The following is a 20,570-nucleotide window of genomic DNA, read 5'->3' as shown; positions in this document are numbered from 1 at the left end:
ATGGCACCCGAATCGGCCTTAGAAGTATTAAGGCGTTCAATGTACGCATGCCTGCTTGGGAAAATCTCCCTGGGCACCAAATGAAGGTGTCACATTAAAGGTGCCGACCACTTACCACAATTCTTTCCAATCCCACTCCCGAGAGACAAATTTTATCTCTTATGTCCAGAAATGCGCCTAATAAGATGCATGCCCCTTTAAGGACGGTGCCTACTATTGTTATTGCACATACATTCTGCGCATCTCGACATACTCGGGTTTCCTAAGGGTGTTGCTTACTAATACGGAGATATTTTTGCGTGGTTTAAAACTATGCGGAGAAAGCAGAACTCAGTAAGTGCTTTTGGTATCCAAAAAGAAAATTGATGGTAACCATGCGTTTTCAGAGATGATTAAGCTTCAATTAAAAATTTGGAAAAGAACGCTATACATTGCTTTGTACTTTACATCCTTTTACAAATACTGTTGATTGAGTTTCTTTGAAAAATTCTTGGTTACCACCAATAGTTTCCTTTTGGATTTCAATAACTCTTGTTGAGATCTGCTTTTATCGCATATTCCTAAACCAGGAAAAAATACCTTTGAATTTCTACATATTTCCAACAATAAGGTAAGGTGAAAGTGCCACTACATTATATTAAGTCAATATGTTCAAAATAATACAGTGCATTAAAATTTGCAACGATAGAAGCGAGATAAGTTGGGAAATAGCCATCCAAAAACCACTAGAAATCTGTCCGTCATTACTCGGACGGCATTGGAGAAGCCTGCGATGATTTTGTAAGCGGTCTTCACGCAAGACTTGGCTCGTGACGTCATACGCGCATCGCTTCGTGGCGTTTGACAAAGGGAACAAGTCGATCAAGGAGTAATGTACATGATATCAGCAAAAAGCAACTCAGCGATCCCTCACATCTCATAGATGGCATGGGAAATTAGCCGCGTTTATTTTGAGCGTTGCGCGTATGACGTCAGACCTCAGGAAATCCAGCTAGACCCAACCCCTTTCCTCGCTCACGGTCATTTGCCGTTCGAGTAATGGCGGACAGCGAAAACCGAAAAACTACGTTACAATAATCATACTTGCCGTTGGAATTTTGAGATAAAAATTGGCATGATACCAATTTAGTACGTCTATTTCAAAATCTAAAGAAAAAAGGACATGCAAAATTTTCATCGTAGTGGCACTTTAAGGGCTAATTAACAATTATTCCATGAGCCCGCGTTGGATACGAGATGGTAAATACGCGCCTCGTTGGCTATTACCAATCTCGTAATCAACCTTCGGTTTTGCTAAATTTTATTTCAGTTTAAGAACAACCGGAAAGTGATTTTATGCTGAGCGATATTGGCCGAATTAATTTCCATATAAGGTCAAACGCAGGTATAATGGCTGGTAACCGAGGTCCTAATGCAGCTTTTTTCCCTTACTTTATCCGTATTGTCTGTATTCCCAGACAAGAGTGATATTGAAATTGAGGAGAGTGACCAAGGGGACACTTCGTGACGCTAATTGAATCCGCGTGCATATAATTAATTAGGGACTTTTCTGGACATATGTGAAAGTTTCTGTAGTTGACAATCATAGAATGGTGTATGGTCAGCCAGTCATTATCCTTTTCACTCAGGACACCTGTTTATTCATTTTACAAGATCGTATTCGCAATTCAGTCAACTCTCGACAAACAAACACAAACCAAAAGCTCTAAACATAAGTTCAAAGGCGCAAGGGCTCGTCATCTATTACAACTCATTGCCCTGCTTTCTCTACTGCGAGGCCTTAATACGTAATTCGATTCGTAGTCTGGAATGTCCAGCACATGTTCCTTTCCTCGAATAAATTTTGTTAGTTAACACAACATGAATTTTTAATGTATGTTAATGTCTATTTGTTTTCTATCCATGGAACTTGAAGACTTTTTGACTCCAAAAAGCTGAAACAAAGAAGGAAAAATTGGCATTAATATATCCTTAAAGGTGCCTTTCCAATGATACCAAGTACCACTTACCCTTAAGGAAATTGATCAACTGGTCAATTGAGTTAAGAAAAACCACTTGTAGTAAATCAGTTGTTTCGATGATCCATCTCGTAATTCAGCGTTCAACTTGGTGTGTCTGCTGTTGAAACGTTTACTAAAAAGAGCAAACTTCTACTGCCATAAATAGTATACTTTGTCTACTAAGCCGAATCTCGTTGTTTCAAGAAGAAAGTACTTGAAGTACATTGAATAACTTTGACACGATATTTGCTTAGGGAATCGAAGGTGTTTGTACTAATCATTCTTTAGTGTGCAAACGAAGTTTGGGGTTTTACCTTTGCATAACTGAGACCTCTGCCAGCTTATCTTTTTTTCCCGTTTGGATGTTGACAAATGCAACCTAAAAAAATGTCGTTTTCGAAACTTTAAATATACCTGTATTATCAACCCACAGCACAATGGAACACGTTCTTTTTATTGACCGACGTTTGGTTAAATCCAAAGGAACGACGCTCAAACAGTTATTGGAATATTTCAATGATCTCAACCGTTGGTTATCAAATGCCTGGTTCAAGCTAGAACTTAAGAGAGATACATACAAACCTATAAAAAATGAGTCAAAGTTTTGTCAAATGATTTTGGAACAGAATACAGTGTCCCCTTTTCATTTTAAAAGTCGACAAATCCGACACCGTTCCACCTGTTACGAAATCAATATTTCAAAAGTTTTGACCAACGAAATTATCGTATTCATTAATGGGTCGATTATCTTTTCTTCTAAATCTCATTGAAATCGTTAGTAATGTTTCCGTTAAAACTCTTAAATGTTTATCAAGTGTTTTGTTTATGTAACAACTTTGGCCGACTCGTTCAAGGAATGCACTATAATTCAAATCTCAAGAACACAGCAAACATTATTACGACTGAAATTCGCAAAGTCAGTGCCAGAGATGTGAAAGATGGTTTAGTGACTGAGGAATCGTATTCAGCTGCAAATGCCACAAGACAGGGGATAATGAAGGACTTAACTGGCAACAGAAGGCAATTTTCGATTCTCCCAAATCAGGCAATACCAGTACACGGGCCACTTCACCATGTTCATTTTGTACCCAAGCCGTATCCCGTGGAGTCAATTCGATTTGTTCCTAAACCTCTACCGGTTGCATACCCTGTGCCAGCACAAGTCCACGTCTCACATCTTCATCTGCGACCCAAGTGTAAGTAACCAATTTTCTGTAATTTGATTTTACACTTCGTTCAGTTATAATGCCAGGCCAAGGTTATGGTTCACTTCGGTAGTGCACAGTGAAATAACTCAAGTATGTCGTGGCCATAACATTGCTCACGTGAAGTGTTCCCGAAATTCACTCATTTTACCTGTGGCCCGTTTTCCTTCAACATTTCAACATGATCCTGGATCGATTCATCTAAAAAACTAACACTCTAGACTAAACCTCTCTTTAATATGTTTCACTTGTAACATTCTAGAAATACTTTGCCATTATTTCAATAAGAAGGCAATCATTTGAATGGTTTTTGAAACTTTTTTTTAAGAACAAACATGTCTCCGAGTAAAGTGTTTATATTTAAGACTTGAGATGAGGAGGACGCAGTTATTAACAACCTCTAATTTCATTGGATCCCTTTAGGACGCAGCTCTATTGCTTTTAGAGTTAAGGTCCATTGTTGCTTTTGTATCGTTCTTTGTGTCCATTGTTTTCTGAACCAATCCCGAGAACCGTTGTAATAGCTTCCTACTGACCCGATGGTTGATGTTGAAATAAAAAAATACATCCTCAATGTAACACAAAGAGCACTTCGCTCACCATATAGACCTTATTCCAAAATGGCCGTCATTTCAATGTTCTTTTGTTTTTATTCAAATTAGCCCTTGATGCCTCGTTCTTGAGCTGAAAATTCAAAAGAATATTTTCAGTGCCTTGAACGAGGCATCAAGGTCTAATTTGAATGAAAACAAAAGAATATCTAAATGGCGGCCATTTTGGAATAAGGTGTATGTTCAGTGGGCAAAGCGAAATAACTCGACATCACCTCAGACAACCGTGAGCGTGAAGAGGAAACAAACAGAACACGGAAAAAGTTACACAGTCATTTTGATAGGTATTTGGTGATTTAGGTAAGCTATTGTATTTTTTTAGTTACTGGCTCTTTTACACATTTTGTGCCGTTCTTTAATTTGGTACTATTTGCACGACTTCAGGTCACTTCAGTGAAGTTACTGATATCAGTATGACTTCAAGTCAATTTAACTGGCGCAGTCGTGAGAGCACTCGCCTCCCACCGATATGACCCGAGTTCAATTCCCGGGGAACAGGGCGTCACATGTGGGTTGAGTTTGTTGGTTCTCTACTCTGCTCCGTGTACTCTGGATTTCCCCTCCTCAAAATCCAACCTACGATTTGATTTCAGTACAGCGTCCTCAATTAGCGCTAAATACACGAGACAAGTTCATTAAAAGCTGTGGTTACACACACCTTGAGTTTGCGGCCTTCTGGAGGGTAAATGGTTTGGGTTTGGTTCAGCTCAGGTTTCGTATTACCCTTGGGGATGCGGTTACACAGTGAAAGACTTCCCTCAGGGTAAAATATAATTAGATATGTTGTGAGTCACGCTGCTCCTCATGGCGCTCAAACGCCTACTCCACAGTATAGTACGGCTTTTCCAGATGTCAAAGCGCCAAGGTAAAATATGAGTACAAACATAGTATGTCTACGTAAGGCAACTTCCAATAGCAATAGCTGTGGTTACACGCACCTTCGCTTTGGGGCCTTCCGGAGGGTAATTGGCTTGGGTTTGGTTCAGCTCCGGGGATGCGGTTACGCAGTAAAAGACTCCCCTCGGGGTAAAATATAATTAGATATGAGTTCACTGACCTTGCAAATTAGTTCTGCTTTATCATTGGCCAAGCCACCTCAGGGAGCAGATAAATCTTACTTTTCAGTTCAGGAACTGTCATGGGAATTTCTTTTGTTCTGTTTTTATATATCCATGGAAATAACCCTGGGACAGTTTCGGTCTAGGAAAAGCGGTTGCACACAAAAACGTCCTTGCCCGTGTGCAAACGCTATATACCCATGGGTAAAAGGGCTGGTGTAACCACAGCTATATTAAAGTTCCATGCTGCTGTTCACTTTAACGTGACCGAAAAAAAAAAGCTTGTCCACAATGATTGCAAGACAGGTCACGGTTTTCATTTTAAACTTTATAAGATTTACATGATATGAGCGTTTCTGAAGGTAAAAGTTATATGTAAATTCAGATTTCTTTTTCTTTGGTTAAGATCATCTGAATCCGTGTCAGAATGGTGGAATATACGTGCAACTTCATCAAGACTATTTTTGTATTTGCCCAAGAGAATATCGAGGCAAAAACTGTGAAGGTAAGCTAACTGAAGTGCTGTGACAGCATACGGAATTTTGTGGCCTTATGGCCTTTCACTTCTGAGTCACGTGAATGAAGACTCACGAAACTAGAAGTCGCGTGGCATGTCTACGTCTCCAACATAACCTCCGCGAATCCATAAAAATAAAAATTCTTTCCCATTTGTGCATATGGCAAAAGCTTACATAAAACTCCACTCTTTTAAATAATTTTCTTTCATATGTCGACATTTTACCAGATAGGAACTACTGTGCATCTAATCCCTGCAAAAACGGAGCCACATGTACGGAAATTCCCGGTGCGTTTAAATGCAAATGTCCTCTTGGGTTTTTGGGAGCTGTTTGTGAAGGTATGTCATCGAACAAGAAGGAATTAAGCATCGTTAAACCTAAATAGATTGTTTGTTAGTTGGTGCTAAGAAATGAGCATTGGCTGTGGCATTGTGTGTACTATATCATTGGTACATTACATCCACTAATTCATACTTTATTTCGACCCGTAGCATAGTATAAGGATTTTACGATAATTTCTCTAAGATCATTCTCAAATTAGATACCTTTTGTCCTCGTTGCGCATATTTAATATTATAACTACGTAGTTAGTGTAGATAATTGCATTATTTCGAGTTCAATTTGGAATCAACAAGCACGAGTAAATTTTTTCAAAGAAAAAGAAGAAAATACGGGCTCGTGCAATTTGTGTCAGCGATTATTCAGTTCAAATTTCACGAGAAAAATCATGTCATTACTTATTAATAATATTTATGAGGACATTTTCCTGACATTGTCGTAATTAAGCAGAAGCAATGCACGCGTGTCACGCAGTCACGTGAAAATTGCACCATCCAAGGCTCGCATTTGATTGGGTATCTGCGAATTTGTTTGATCGTCGACCAGTCAGAATGCTTGGTTTGTTTCCTCTTTTTGCACTGAATTACCTATTTCTACCCTGTTACCTGAAGGAATTTTTTCCATTTATATTATTATTATTATCATCATTATTAAATAAGATTTATACTTTGCTTTTAACAGAGCCCAATCCCTGTCATCCAAATCCGTGCAAGAATGGGGGAATGTGCACACGGTCGAAATTGGGGGAGAAATTCTCCTGTGTTTGTCAAGAGGGATTCAAAGGCAAACAGTGCGACTGTAAGTAATACCAAGAATTGATTGTGCCTCTCAGATCTTACGGACAAACAAACAAACAAACAACCCCTATAATCATTGTTCGGTTGTTGAATCTAGTAGTTTGTACACCTGTTTTCCATAAGTAATTTACTTGCTGTTCATTGATTGATTGATTGATTGATCGATCAACCGGCATATTGATGTATTGGTCCACTGGATGACTGACTGAAATGGGTTTATCAGCTGGGCTGATATGGTAAATTGACCACCGTAGAGAAATGTGAATGCTAACGTTTCGAGCGTTACCCCTTCGTTTAGAGCAAATTGACTTTCTTACCGACGTACTGAAGGACTGACGGTTTGTATGACTGACTGGTAGACTGATTGATGTTTTTTTCTCACACATTTTTTTTTTCAGCCATCAATAAGTGTGATCCAAATCCTTGCAAGGGTGGTGCAACTTGTCAGCAGTTGGGTAATGATAAGTTTGTGTGCCTCTGTCCACCATCTCTCAAGGGAACTTTATGCACAGGTATTTGACTGCTTCCCACCACTTAAGCAATAGAGGACGTTTTCCTTATTTCCATAGCCTCATCTAAACACGAGGGGGAGTTGGGAGGATTCGCATCTCTTCAGAAAGAAATGTGCAAAAGTGTAAGAACTCGGGGGAGTTGGGAGAATTCTCGACAGTTATGCAAACCCGAGAGGCAGTCGAGGGTTTGCATCACTGCATTTTGATTGGCTACGCTACTTGAGGACTGATAGTAATAGTCCTCGAGTAGCGAAAAGCGTGACGTTTTCTTTCGTTTATTGCCAAATAAATATTTATTCAACTTGCATTTGCTAACTTTGTTATTAGATCTCAAAACCACTGAAATACGTACCTCCGCCACTGAAATACTAGTCATGCTTTTGCGAAGATATGTATTATTTCTCGATGATGACTAGGAGTAAAATCCAAGTGCTCCCAAAAGGAGAACCAAGTCATTAAACTTGGTCTAGGTAACAATTGCAATTGCATTGAAGAAAATGGTAAACACTAAAGGTGATAAGTAAATGAACACTGAAATGATTTTTTTCTCATGATGAGTCGAAATACTCGAAAAAATACCAACGTAGAATCTCGAACCTTCCGATTATAAGAGTTAGGATATTCTACTATGAATTGTGTTTTCGGAGACTTGTGGGAACTAGATCTTCGACTTCATGTCTGCCTCCTCTTCAAAGCGAGTCTAAGTGCAAGGATTTTCTTATGAAAAGTAGTTTTCATTCATATGTAAAGCAGAACTAATTACCATCTCAAAAACTTCGCACTTCAAGACTCGCTTTAAAGAGGCCGACAGGAGGAAGACATGAAGTCGTAAATGGTCAATTAATTAAGCAAGGTTCAGTTGACCGTGAGTTGTCCGAACTTTATGCTCTTACGCTCTTTTTACATTTTCATCAGATGCAAAACAATGTTACGTCAACCCCTGCCTCCATGCTGGTACTTGTCATGAAGATGGGTTTGGTTATAACTGCACTTGCAGGCTGGGATTCACTGGAAATAATTGCGAAAGTAAGTATTCGGTAAAGAATTGCTGTCATCTGTCATGCGCAGTGACATTTTTTCTATTTTTCCTTTCTTTTAAAGTTCGAGAAGGGTACATTTTACTAACGTTGGTCGTGTAGCACTTACTCATTAACAGAGATATATTTTTATTTTTCAAATTTTAGAGTTACCAGACTGACTGAAATAAACGTTTGTTTTACTTATCTTTGGATTGGAAGTAACAATCAGAGTCTTTACATAATTGCAGTAAAAGAAGGACTACCTCTAAACTATCATCATAAAACCATCTTATTCTGTTTAATTTAATCTTACATTTGCTTTTTATACATGGCAAATTTCTGCAACATGATTGGCTGAGAGAAATGCAGTTTTTGAAATACTACAAATGGGCCACTTCGGAAAGTACCATAATTCTCTTTGTTTGTCCGGTTTTCCCCCCAAATTTTGCTTAAGCATTTTTTTTTGGGACTTACAATGGTCCCAAGAGAAAATAAAAACAATGCTTATGCAAAATTTGAGGGGAAAAACAAAGAATATTGTGGTATTTTCCGATGTGATCTATCGAACTCGCCGTATAGTATGGGTGCTTTGAAAATATTTACTTGTGCGTATTTATTCCAAATTGCACTTGAAATCATGTGGTAACCTATACTAATATTGTGGCTAATTGATTTCGTGACCAAGATACCAGAAGAAAAGTGTTGAAAATTAATCGCGAAAGACGCAAGCCACGAGGACGGTGTTGGAAATGAATTAAACTTACGTAGTTATGAATGAATGTCTTTCAGGTCACGTGTGTCATCCGAATCCTTGCTTTCATGGAGGACACTGCCGAGTTTTTTATGGTCATTCTAAATGTTATTGCCCCCCAGTTTTCAGAGGAGATAGATGTGAGAGTAAGAGTGCACGAAATGTTTATTTGTTCAGGACTAACCCCGCCGGACAGTGCTTAACTTCAGTAAACGTTTGTCTTGGAAAGCTATTAGAGGCTTGTGGTGATAAATAAGTTGCAAGGGAATTTGAAAATGATCAAGATGTCAGCCTCGGAGCCAATGTTTCTCCATTCCCTTTTATTTTCTTCAATCTTTCTGGGTTTAGTATTAGAGCTACATATTATTCAAAGACAACTGGAATCTCCTTGAAAACAAAACGCTGCTCAGTTGACAGTTATGGAATAAAAGCACTGTGTTACTGCACGACCACACGTACGCCAAGACGGCCCATTTTTATCTTTTCTTGGTACTTAGAGTGGTCCCAAGAAAAACTGAAAACAATGCTTATGCCAAAAATTTGGGGGGACAAACAAAGAGTATCGTGGTATTTTTGATATTGGCCAATTGCTTTTTCTTCTAAGCCATCGCCTTTTGAGCTGAAACGTGAGGGCACTTTTGTCCCTTGCAACTTAAGATCGAATGTGACTGGAAATGCTTAATGATCCCTTGTGTCAGGAACTCTGCTATTTTGCCTTCAGCTCGTAGCTTGGCATAAAAGAACACCAGTTTAATTCAATGCAAAATGGGCAGAAGTAATAGTTAAAGCCCTCTTTCATGGCTGCCAGATGAAATCGTCTTTTTTTGAAATTTTAATAGATCTTTCTAATCTCACTGCGATCTGCCATTTTCAAAAGAATATGTACACCGAATTAAGATCAGTAGGTCTAACAAAACCAAAGATGCAACAGAATGATGTTTTGGCCGCTATTTGTAACAGTGGTCTGCAGGGAGTAATCTCATGCATATGATAAGTAAATATAAAGCCACTTTATTAATCTCCAATTTTATTGTTTCCAGTTCCTCACCCTTGTTCCACTCATCCGTGCCTGAACGGTGGTCTCTGCATCGACTCGTACAGTGGCTACAATTCTTACCCTTGGAAATGGAATCAAGGTTTTTTGCATTATCTTTGTCTCTGCCAAGCCGGTTTTACTGGATCAAACTGTGAAGGTATTGAGGAGGCGATATTTTTTCAATGTTGATTTGGGAATTAAGTGCGCCTTTCCAGGAGTTCATCCTACGACCTTTCTATTACTAGTTCCGAAACTCTACCACTGAGCTACAGAGGGTTTTCGCTCATGTGACTAGCAGCCATGTTTTCATGCTAAAACAAACGGAAGAATTTTCGTAAAAATAGAGTTCAATTCCCAAGAGAATCTTTTGCTCCTCCAACATCGCCGCTGTTTCTTTGTTACACTCCTCTAACATTGCCGCCGTGACGTCATGTGAAAACACTCTATAGGAGACTTGTGGGAGTTAAGCCATTAAACTAGGATCACTTCCTGTAGCGGTGTTAACAATTTTCATCTCAGTCATTCATTTCAATGTGAAGGGATTGTTGTCGCTAGTTATGCTACTGAATGAGCCCTAGGACACTGTTTGGGACTCTCTAGGTTAGTTAGTGAAAACAGTTAGCAACGAGCCGACGGTAAGTAGCAGAGCTACAGTGTAATTAATACAATAAAAGACCAATTAACAGGACTTTGGAAATTTTCACAAGAATACACAACTATTTTGTCGTTAAGATTGTCGGTTAGTTGATCAGTGTACGGATTATTCTAGCAAGAGGTAGGCAGCTCAATCCTCGCTGACTTCAACAGCTATATGAGGCTTTTTGGTTATCCCTGTAGTTGTGGTTTTAAATAATACCCGTAACACGGCGCATTGACGGAAGGGTTCTGGTGACTTATTGGCTTATTGAGCTCCATTGATGTCAGCCCCAGACACTGCGGAACAACCGACTTGAGGTGGAATAACGTTTTCTCGTTTTTACTCCTTTGTTGCGAATACGTTTACGCGCAAATTGTTCTCTTGAACGAAGTAAAATCTTCCAGGTTACACCTCAAAACATGTCCTAAATAGTATCTCTTAACATTAACATTATTCGTTTAGAACCTTACAAATAGAGCGGTTTTTAATTGGGTTTCGTAAAACAAAGTAATTACTTCCACCATGAATTACAGCAGGTGCAAACAGGGTAATGAACCAATCCAAATTTGTAGCTATTCTATGTAACTTGCTCAAAGCGCGGGAAAAATGGCGCGTGCAAGTAGTGATTGGTCTCACTGGTTGATAAACTGGCGCGAGATTTTTAAACCAATCACTAGGCGCAGCGGTGCAATCGCGTAATTACTTTCGATAGTCATTTGAAAACTGCTCTAAACGTACTAAACTTTTTATGGAAATGAAGGTCATGTTGACTCGCTATGAGTAGAAATGTAAAACTGATGGATGGGGTCTTTTTTTTTCCCAGTGGACATCTGTAAGAAGTGTGATGTAAATGCCAAGTGTCTTAACGATACATGCATCTGCGTAGAAGGGTATTATGGAGATGGATTTACGTGTCATAGTAAGTCAAAGATCTTCAATATCTTGACCTTCACCTTATGCCAGGTGTTGATGAAGTATCAATAATTTGTACTCTTAACTCGGTCTTGCATTTCTGTGCTTCAAGTAGCCTAGGCTGCTCCCTCTTTACTCTGTCATTTGAAAGTAAATAATATTGAAATCATCTGAGATATTTAAATATTTAGAGTAAAACATTCAAAATACGCGTTTGGCCTGCCAAGGGAAGAGAAGGAAATAAATTGTTTTAACTTACTCATTTTATTGTAACCACACGCCCCTTTGTGGAAATCAGCTTTTAGGAATAATTATTAAGTTGACGGGGAAAGCGTGTATAAACAAAGTTTTACTTTTACTTCACTTTACTTTGTTAAAAACGTTGAGGCATCCATCCTCCTATTTTTTCTTTTGCAACCGGGGCTTTTGATGGTATGGTGAAACGTTAATTATAATGCCATTTTCTTTTAAAGAAATACCTCATCCCTGTCATCCCAATCCTTGCAAAAATGGAGCAAAGTGCAAAGAAATGGAAGGTGGTGAGTACGACTGCGAGTGCCCGCCAGGAACCAGCGGTAAACACTGTGAAGGTAGGATTGGTTTGGTAACTCTTCACTGTTTCTCTGTGTCGAAATATGACAGTGGAAGCTCTGGTCATGTTATACCGTGTTCCGCTTTCCCCGATTAAGTAAAAGACGTGAAAAAATATTATGAGCAATGTACCAAGACAAGTCTGCGCATTGCTACTTCGTTTAATTTTGGCTTCAAATATTTTTTTATCCTAAAATGCCAATTATTAGCTTTGTGACCACAGGTTTGATATTAGTACTACACTTGCATTACTATTGTAAATTACAGTCGACTTCCGTTACCTCGAACCTTCAAGGGAAATTGAAAAATTAAGGTTGGAGTCATCGGAAGTAAGAAGTTTATCAGGAACCCTTTATGAAGATACAGGCATTAAAGTTAAATGTACCCTAAACCAACGAAACCCCAACGAACCCAGAACTGGACTGACTCGTTTTGTGCAATGCATAAAGGGACACAGACTACAGGGCTGCTTCAAAATAATGAAATGTTTTGGACTGCAGTACACTGTACACTGTTTGTTTTGACTTGTCCCGAACTGACAGACGTTGTTCGAGTTATCGAGGGTAAAAATATACAGAGAATGACCTGAAGGGAAACGAAATGTATTTCGAGTTGGCGGGAGATTCGAGTTATTGTGAGTCGACTGTATCATCATCATCATCATCATCATCATCGTCATCATCGTCATCATCTTTATTGAACCTACGTCCAGAAATGGATATAATTCGATGCATTCCGCAGTTTGATCTCCAACATGAAGTGTTTCCTTACGTCTTAGCATTTCTTCTACCAATTTCTAGAAATAAGGTAAGTTATTTCTTGGTCACGGTAAATGCAACTGTGTCTCTTCACTTGACGACCGTAGTTTATTATTGTTTTCCTTTTGTATAGCTATTTATGTTTATGTTTGTTTTGTAATTGTATTGTAACTGTTTAGAGCAGTTTTCAAATGGCTGTCGAAAGTAGTTACGCGATTGCAATTGCTACGCTTCGTGGTTGGTTTAAAAATCTCGCGCAAGTTTATCAACCACTGAGAAGGAAAACCAATCGCGACTTGCACGATTGTTAATTATTGCTATGAATTTGGATTGGTTCATTGCGCAGTTTGCACTTGCTGTGATTGGTCGAAGTAATTACTTTGGTATTAGTTTTTTACGACACTCAATTGAAAAACGCTCTATGCCTTTTGTACTGTGTATTTGTACTGGTGTTTTTGCCAAAAGATACAAACAAATTGGAAATATTTAAAAACCGGTTCTCGTCGTTAGGCAAAGATGTTTTTTTCCACATTTCGAGATGGTCACCATCTTACAATAAAGAGTTGCATATTTCGCCTGTTTTCTGATAAAGTCCAAAAAACAAGCTCTACAGTTTTTAGGAACGACGTATAGTAACTCGGTGAAACCATAATTATTGAATTTGTTATTTTAGAGAAGGATGCTTGTGTCCCCAATCCTTGTGCAAACAATGGAAAATGCATGCAATCTCCTGATGGCGGATATCGATGCACGTGTGAAAATGGATATACTGGTGTAAATTGCGACTTGGGTGAGTAAAACTAATTCTCTGGCACCTTTTAAGGACGATACCTACCAATTCAACGAATCAGATGAAAGCTAGAATATATCAAACTCAAGAGGACAGTAAATGTTGAATGTGTAGAAAGGTGGATGAAAGCATAAATCATATTGTGAGTGAATGCCCTAAATTAGTACAAAAGGAATATAAAAGGAGACATGACTGCGTGGGTAAGAAGATCCATTGGGAAGTTTGTAAAGACGAAGGTTTCATTGTCAATGAAAAGTGGTATGAACATGTACCTGAGCCAGTACTAGAGAATGAGAGATGTAAAATATTATGGGATTTTACGATACGGACTGATCACGTAATAGAGGCAAGAAGACCGGACATGATTGTTGTTGAAAAGAGAAATAAATGTTGCAAAAAAATAGATTTTGCAATACCATATGATAGCCGTATTGACGAGAAAGAAGTCGAGAAGGTAGTGAAGTACCAGGATCTAGCAAGAGAATTGAAGAAGTTATGGAAAATGAAAACAATGGTAATTCCTATTGTAATCGGAACATTTGGAACAGTTCTAAAGGATTTAAAGAGGAGACTAGAGAATATAGGTATAGAGCTTCAGAAAAGTGTTATTCTGAACACGGCAAGGATTCTTAATAAGGCCCTAGAAGTTTGAGGAGACTTGTTGTTACCAAGCTTCCTGGAGTACTGAAGTTCCATTGGAAATCCAATGTGCGAAAACAAGATAATGATAATGATAATGATAATGATAATGATAATGATAATGATAATGATAATGATAATGATAATGATAATAATAATAATAATAATAATAATAATAATAATGATAATAATACAAAGGCTTCGTAGCAGCACGAAATAGAATATTGCTCTGATGAACCACACGATGTTTTTGAAGTTCATTTTTAATGAAGACAATTCATGTTTCGAATGAGACATCATTCAACGTCAATTGTACAGTAACAAATAAATTGAAAATATACAATAAATAGTGTAACAAAGTGAGATATTAACGAGAATAATTAAGGATGAACGCGCGAACCAAAAAAAAAAGGGAAACGACACTGTGTAAAAACTGATTCCAGAAGTCGTCATCGCAGTTACAAATTTATTCATTGCGTTTACTTTGCAAATGTAAAAGGTTTGTATGCTCCAGAAAAGCGGATGATCTCATTAGCTACGATGCCTATACTGTGGTGGTTTCTTAACTCTCCAGAACCTTTTGAGCTATCGTGCAAAATTCTGCAACCGTGGTCAAAAGTTGTTGGAAAGGTTGCGTACCTCACTTCGCTTCACTTAACAAATTGATGTCAGTTTTTCATGCGTCTGTCCTGTTATTGATCATGAATTTCGTCATAACATTGTCAAGTAAACTTTAATCTGACGCGAGCAATATCACGTCAGTTTCGCATCAATTATAAATTCATGTGTCTGTCCGCTTATTGACAATAAAAATTAGCCAATGAGCGCGCGAGAACTTTTGCAGTCATGATCATTGTAAAAACCTAATTCGATTATTCTAACTATAGGCTATACTATTTGGAAAATACAATGCTCTTGTCCCCCCTCCCCCATATACCGCGCACCGGTGGCTCAGTTGGTTGAGCACCGGGTTGTCACGAGGGAGGTCGTGAGTTCAATTCCGGCCGGGCCAACACTCGGGGTCTTTGAATAACTGTGGAGGAGAAAGTGCTGCCTTTGTAATGACATCTGCAATTGGTTAGACTCTCTAGTCTTCTCGGATAAGGACGATAAACCGTAGGCCCCGTCTCACAACCTTTCAATGTTCATAATCCTGTGGGACGTAAAAGAACCCACACAATATCCACAAAGAGTAGGGCATGTAGTTCCCGGTGTTGTGGTCTGTCTTCTGTGGCATATCATGGTTGGGAGGGTAAATGCTCGGAGATATATACTAGCCACATTAAGCTTCTCTAAAATCCGAGGGTAAATAAACATATATGATATGATATGATATGATATATGATATTCAATGTTGGAGTTCTTCCTGCAAGAAAAGTCATCGAAATTGATAAGGGGGCGGGGGGTTATCTCTAAAGTGATGCTACCTTTCCAACACTTTTGTCCATGATTGAAGGTTTCAAACAATTATAGGAAAATGTTTTGTGGCTTCTTGATTGGCAATAGCCACCTCATTCTCGTGATCTATGCTCAAACTTCACGATCGCTTTTCCCAGTTCCAATATTGATTAATCAATCAGTTATTTTATTATAATAGTGTCAAGTCGTTCTAGCTTGCTGCTCGTGAAACAACATGCTAATTGGGGACACCTACAGTTACCATATCAATAATTACCTTTTGATATGACTTCGTTAAAAATACTAAAGCAAAAATATAACTACTGTGTACCTACATTGTACTTACAAAGGATCAAAAAGCCCCTTCAGGTGCTTCATAAAATGCAGCTCTGACAGTTGTCACTGAGTAAGTCACTTAAATTTATAGTTCTCTTACGTTTTTGAAGATTTTCTAGGTCTGTGACATTCTCATTCTTTGCTCAGCTTAGACTGTATTGTTGGTCCTAAATAAGATTTTCTGATTCTTACACAAAACTTGAAAAGCTAATGCTACATTCTGGTGAACATTCACGCTTGGCTGTCCTTATCATTAAGAATTTGAGCCAAATGAGTGAAAGAAAAGGTTATCGTGTGTCTTTCAGTAATTGACGGATGCCTGGGTAATCCTTGTCAAAATGGTGCAACATGTCGTTTTGAAAATGGCAAAGTTCAGTGCCTCTGTAAAGGAAAGTTCACAGGACCAACATGTTCAGGTAATAAAATACATTGACACAGTATTCACACATTCAATTGGGCAGTTCAGGGTCAATGAAACACTACATCTGTGTATGGGGAACGGTTAATGCGAACTCATGCAGGGAAGAGGAAACCAGGACGTATCCAGGAAACAGTGCGGGAGAAACGTGTGAAGCCGGGAACAGTGTACTGGCGAGAAAAGTAAAGAAATTTTAAGCAAGGGTTTAACGCTGTGGCCCAGCCCGACTAATGAACCACGCATTAGTCAGATTTCAGGAAGAAATTTCTTAACCACTGAATTTCAAGCATTAGACAGGAATGAGCCTCTTTCTGCAAGTCTAACTGAAATCACTGTCTCATCCTTTTCAGAGTGTGGATGTCCCAAAGGCAATCCCACTGCAGACCCCCCTATCTTCGCACAGAAGTGTGATGCCGAAGGAGAGTGCTACTGTGAATCGGATATGAATCAAGTTAAAAATGGATGCCTAAGTAAGACAAGTGTTAATATTATCATTTTTAGTAGGTATAAACTGACCAGTAAGCGATTGTCTGTGCGTCACTTTGCTAGACTTGAACACGAAGACAATCCAATATAAAAGTCATTTTAGCATTTCAAATTTGCTCTAATCGTAACTCCTGGGCCCTGAATGTGAGAGCATCCTTTCCAGAATACATTGTCATTTTCTTTATCATTTCATTATCAATTTCGTCATTTCCTTTATTGGTTATATATCGCCTACATAGTCATCGTTACCATTATATACTAATAAACTACTGTCAGGAAAAGGCATTTATTTATTAGAATTCTTCGATGGTACGTAAGCTAGAATTCGTTAGTTAAGCCGACTATATTCCACACTACAGCCCAATAAATTTAAATCAGTTTGTAAATTACGGCTTTTTGTATTTTCCAGTTCGCGAGAGCTGGAAAAGCGCAGGCCGTAACTGACTGTGCTTCTTGGCAAAACGAGGTTGGTAAGAAGAATTCATTTAACGTATTCGATCAAATTCATGTTAAATCCACTAGGACTTGAGGACCCAAATCCCTGCCTCTCCAATCCATGTCAAAATGGAGGAACGTGCGTAACTATCGATATCAATGGAGGAAAAGCTTACTTATGTGAATGCCCGGAAGGATTCAAAGGAATCAACTGCGAACAAGGCAAGGATAAAGCTAAATTCTAGAAGTCATCTCTGCCTCGTTTGGTTTTTAGTCTTTGAATAGTTACCGGTCTTCTACAGGTGTGGTGAAGCAGGATTTAGAAAATTTCCGGTCTTAAATTTTTTGTTTTCACACACGTGACCGGCGGCTATGTTTTTTTAAACCGAAACCAAAGAGGTTGTCTGCATAAGAATAGAGTTCGGTTTCTGAGAGATTGGTTAAGGATATGAAAATGGCCTTGCATGAACATCATAGCCGAATCTTTCACGTTGCGGCTCAGTAAGTTAAGGCGATCATGTGCTAAGAAGAAAGTCGTCGGCTCGTTCTTAGGGTGGTAAACTATCTCAAGAAAAATTGCTGCTACAAATACGCGTCATGGGTTGTCCTTGCAAAGAACAGACCACAGTCAGTCGTAGCCTGGGACCAGGCTCCGCAGTTGGGGTTATAGAACGAAAAGGAAGTCCCTCGCTCGGCTCGCTTCGCTCGCCAATTTTTTTTTTGCGCTTTTTCTTTTCCCTTCCTAACCCCAACTGTGGACTCTGGTTCCAGGCTAATTCGGTCGTAAATTTGGCTTTATCAATGTATATCGTGTAACTATACGGAGAATGTGTTTTCTTTCAAAGTTTAACATCATATTCATGCTTCGTGATTTGCATTGGAAATCGAAATATGCAAGAGAATATGGTTTAGTTGTAAGTTTTCTCAGGAACCGCATAATATTAGGGAGTTTAAGTAAGACGACGGCTACGGAAATGTCACAAAACCAGAAATTGGTTCTTGTTGCACATGCGTCCAATAAGCCATTTCCGAGTTCATGTCTGCCTCCTCCTCAAAGCGAGTCTAAGTGCGAAGTTTTTGTGATGGTAATTAGGTCTACTTTACATATAAATGAAAACTAATTTTCATGACAAAAACTTCGCACTTAGACTCGCTTTGAAGAGGAGGCAGACATGAACTCGGAAATGGCCTATTACGTCCATTTCTGGACATAAGTGGTTCATTTAAATTTCACCGTCATATATTTGAGCACAAATGCTCTACTCGTCAGAGAAACTACAAATCAACTTCTGACACAACAAATCAAAGCCTGTCAAATATTGTTTTGTAATGGGAGGAGAAAACCGTGGTACCCTCACGAGAAAAAACCTCCCGGAGCCAAGAAAAGAACCAACAAACTCAACCCACATTCAACTAAGACGAGTTCGCTCGTCGCTGTGCCAACCTTGCTTTTCAGGTGCACGGTAAAGAGCATAACTTTGCAAGCAATGCAGAAGACGTGCTGACTAGTATTTTGTTTTATTAGCCGTGTGTACTCCTGGTTATTGCCTCAATGGTGGAATTTGCAAACCTGTTAATAAGCAGCCAACGTGCATTTGCCAAGCAGGATACACTGGACCACGCTGCGGAAAGAAACCAAGTAAGTATTTGAATCAAGTTTTGTGGAAAAAGGTTTGCCTCTGACTCTTGATATTTTTCAACAGACGTCTGTTGTCAAGTACCAAGAGAATCAAATGCAAACCTTTCCCACAGAACTTAAACAAGTGTTTGAAATTGTTTATTTCTTTTTTGCATCAGCCTCTGAATCTTCCATGTATATTATATCCTCCCTTAAGATCGCTATGGAAGGAACGTGTGATCTGCCTGATGGAACCAATTTCGTAACTTGAATCTTCCTTGATAGATATTATCCAAGGAAAACGAACAACGCCCTGTTGATTTTGGCTGAAATGATCATTTATTTCTAGCATGTTTTCTTTACTGAACGTTAAGTTTGTATTTAGTTCTTTTGGGTGGTTTCGCTTAACACTGCGGCAAAAATGCTGGATGAGTAAGTAAGGAACGTTTACTTCAGCCCCTGAGAGTTTTTAAAGCCTCAGTTGTGAAACCCGAGTCTCATTTTAATGAGGATTATGAATGGAACTGTCATCGCAATGATATTCATCTTGCACTCGCCTTGCAAGGGAGGCTGGTCGTGACCTTAAAGAAGTCCGGTCTGTTCTCCAATTTGTCGGAGCTCTCTCTTTTGGTTTTATAAACAACAACAATGTTCTTTGCATTTCACTTAGTAATTCTTATGACAGAGAATATATATTGCAATTAAATTTATGTTTAATCTTTTGCTACACCTGTATTTGTTAAAAATATATAATAATTTGTGAAGAAATTGCTAGAGCCAAAATGGATCAAGTAGGAAAGAGGAAAGCAATTCAGAGAGTGTGAGAGAAGCGCCACAGCGAAGAGAAAAGCATAAAGAACAAATAGTGCATACAGACTATAGTAAGAAAGATATTACTAGAACATATTGATATTAATATGGCTGCTAATATTAATATGTATGGTGGTCAATAGTACACTTTGGTGTACCACGACCCTTTTTACTTTTACCTAAATAAAGGTACAATGTAACGGATCTTTGCAGATTTGTAAGATGTTATGAAAGGCAACGGCGAGGTGCTGTAAACGCTCTCTCTTTAGAGAACAATCATGAGCAATTCCCGAGCAAACTTGAAAAATGCCGTGTCAGCTGGTGGCAATCAGGATTATAAAGCCAAGGGCATACTCGTTCATCGTGTCATTGGGAAAGCTTTTCGCCATCTCGTTCGCAACAGAATTGACCCTTGCTTGGTATCCCAAAAGAATGACACCGTATAGCCACTAGAAAGTTCAAGTGACTCCCTGTGATCTACCTGTTCGCATAGGTTAAGATAATGGCAATATTAATAGGTTGAGCAACTACTGAAAGATGTGATACCGTCGTAAGCTGTAGCAGGTGTTACGAACTGATGTAAGAATACAGTGTGCTCGGTCCGATGGACTGTAAAACGGATTTTGTTCCTTTGTTTACCTTTGTTTTTTTAAACGTGTTCTCTTTAGTCACGCCAAGCGATTATTGCCATCCAAACCCGTGTCTTAACGGTGGCTCCTGTGTTCAAGTCCAAGGTGGATATGACTGCCATTGTGATATTCAGTTCACTGGAGCACATTGCGAAGGTCAGTCAATCTGAGCACATATTTTGATTTCAAATGTTAAGAAATAACGTGCGTCCAATTGCGAGCTCAATTCCAAGTGCAAAGGCTTGTAAAGAAAACGTTTGCCTTTCA

The 20,570-nt window shown here is 38.8% G+C and overlaps 1 protein-coding gene and 1 long non-coding RNA gene across 5 annotated transcripts in view; one reads left to right on the top strand and one right to left on the bottom strand.

Moving 5' to 3' along the window:
• Positions 1-1,499: 1,499 nt before the first annotated feature.
• On the bottom strand, positions 1,500-3,817 carry LOC138003291 (uncharacterized). The gene is made up of 3 exons (XR_011123476.1): positions 3,148-3,817; positions 2,315-2,379; positions 1,500-1,934 (listed from the first exon to the last, which is right to left on the bottom strand). It is a non-coding gene; the product is annotated as an uncharacterized lncRNA (long non-coding RNA).
• Positions 2,389-20,570, top strand: part of LOC138003289 (fibropellin-1-like) — a 79,193-nt gene continuing 61,011 nt past the window's right edge. For all 4 annotated transcript variants that reach the window (XM_068849248.1, XM_068849252.1, XM_068849241.1 and 1 more), the window contains exons 1-16: positions 2,389-3,196; positions 5,281-5,379; positions 5,620-5,730; positions 6,413-6,529; positions 6,927-7,040; positions 7,956-8,066; positions 8,849-8,956; positions 9,851-10,003; positions 11,307-11,402; positions 11,869-11,985; positions 13,418-13,534; positions 16,213-16,323; positions 16,676-16,795; positions 17,334-17,468; positions 18,772-18,885; positions 20,343-20,459. In XM_068849248.1, the coding sequence (XP_068705349.1) occupies positions 2,782-3,196; positions 5,281-5,379; positions 5,620-5,730; positions 6,413-6,529; positions 6,927-7,040; positions 7,956-8,066; positions 8,849-8,956; positions 9,851-10,003; positions 11,307-11,402; positions 11,869-11,985; positions 13,418-13,534; positions 16,213-16,323; positions 16,676-16,795; positions 17,334-17,468; positions 18,772-18,885; positions 20,343-20,459 (2,155 nt within the window). In that variant the 5' untranslated portion in view covers positions 2,389-2,781. The remainder of the gene's footprint in view (positions 3,197-5,280; positions 5,380-5,619; positions 5,731-6,412; positions 6,530-6,926; positions 7,041-7,955; positions 8,067-8,848; positions 8,957-9,850; positions 10,004-11,306; positions 11,403-11,868; positions 11,986-13,417; positions 13,535-16,212; positions 16,324-16,675; positions 16,796-17,333; positions 17,469-18,771; positions 18,886-20,342; positions 20,460-20,570) is intronic.

This window comes from Montipora foliosa, chromosome 5 (genome assembly GCF_036669935.1).
Source record: "Montipora foliosa isolate CH-2021 chromosome 5, ASM3666993v2, whole genome shotgun sequence".
NCBI classification, from domain to species: Eukaryota; Metazoa; Cnidaria; class Anthozoa; order Scleractinia; family Acroporidae; genus Montipora; species Montipora foliosa.
This window is presented reverse-complemented; position numbering and strand designations above follow the sequence as displayed.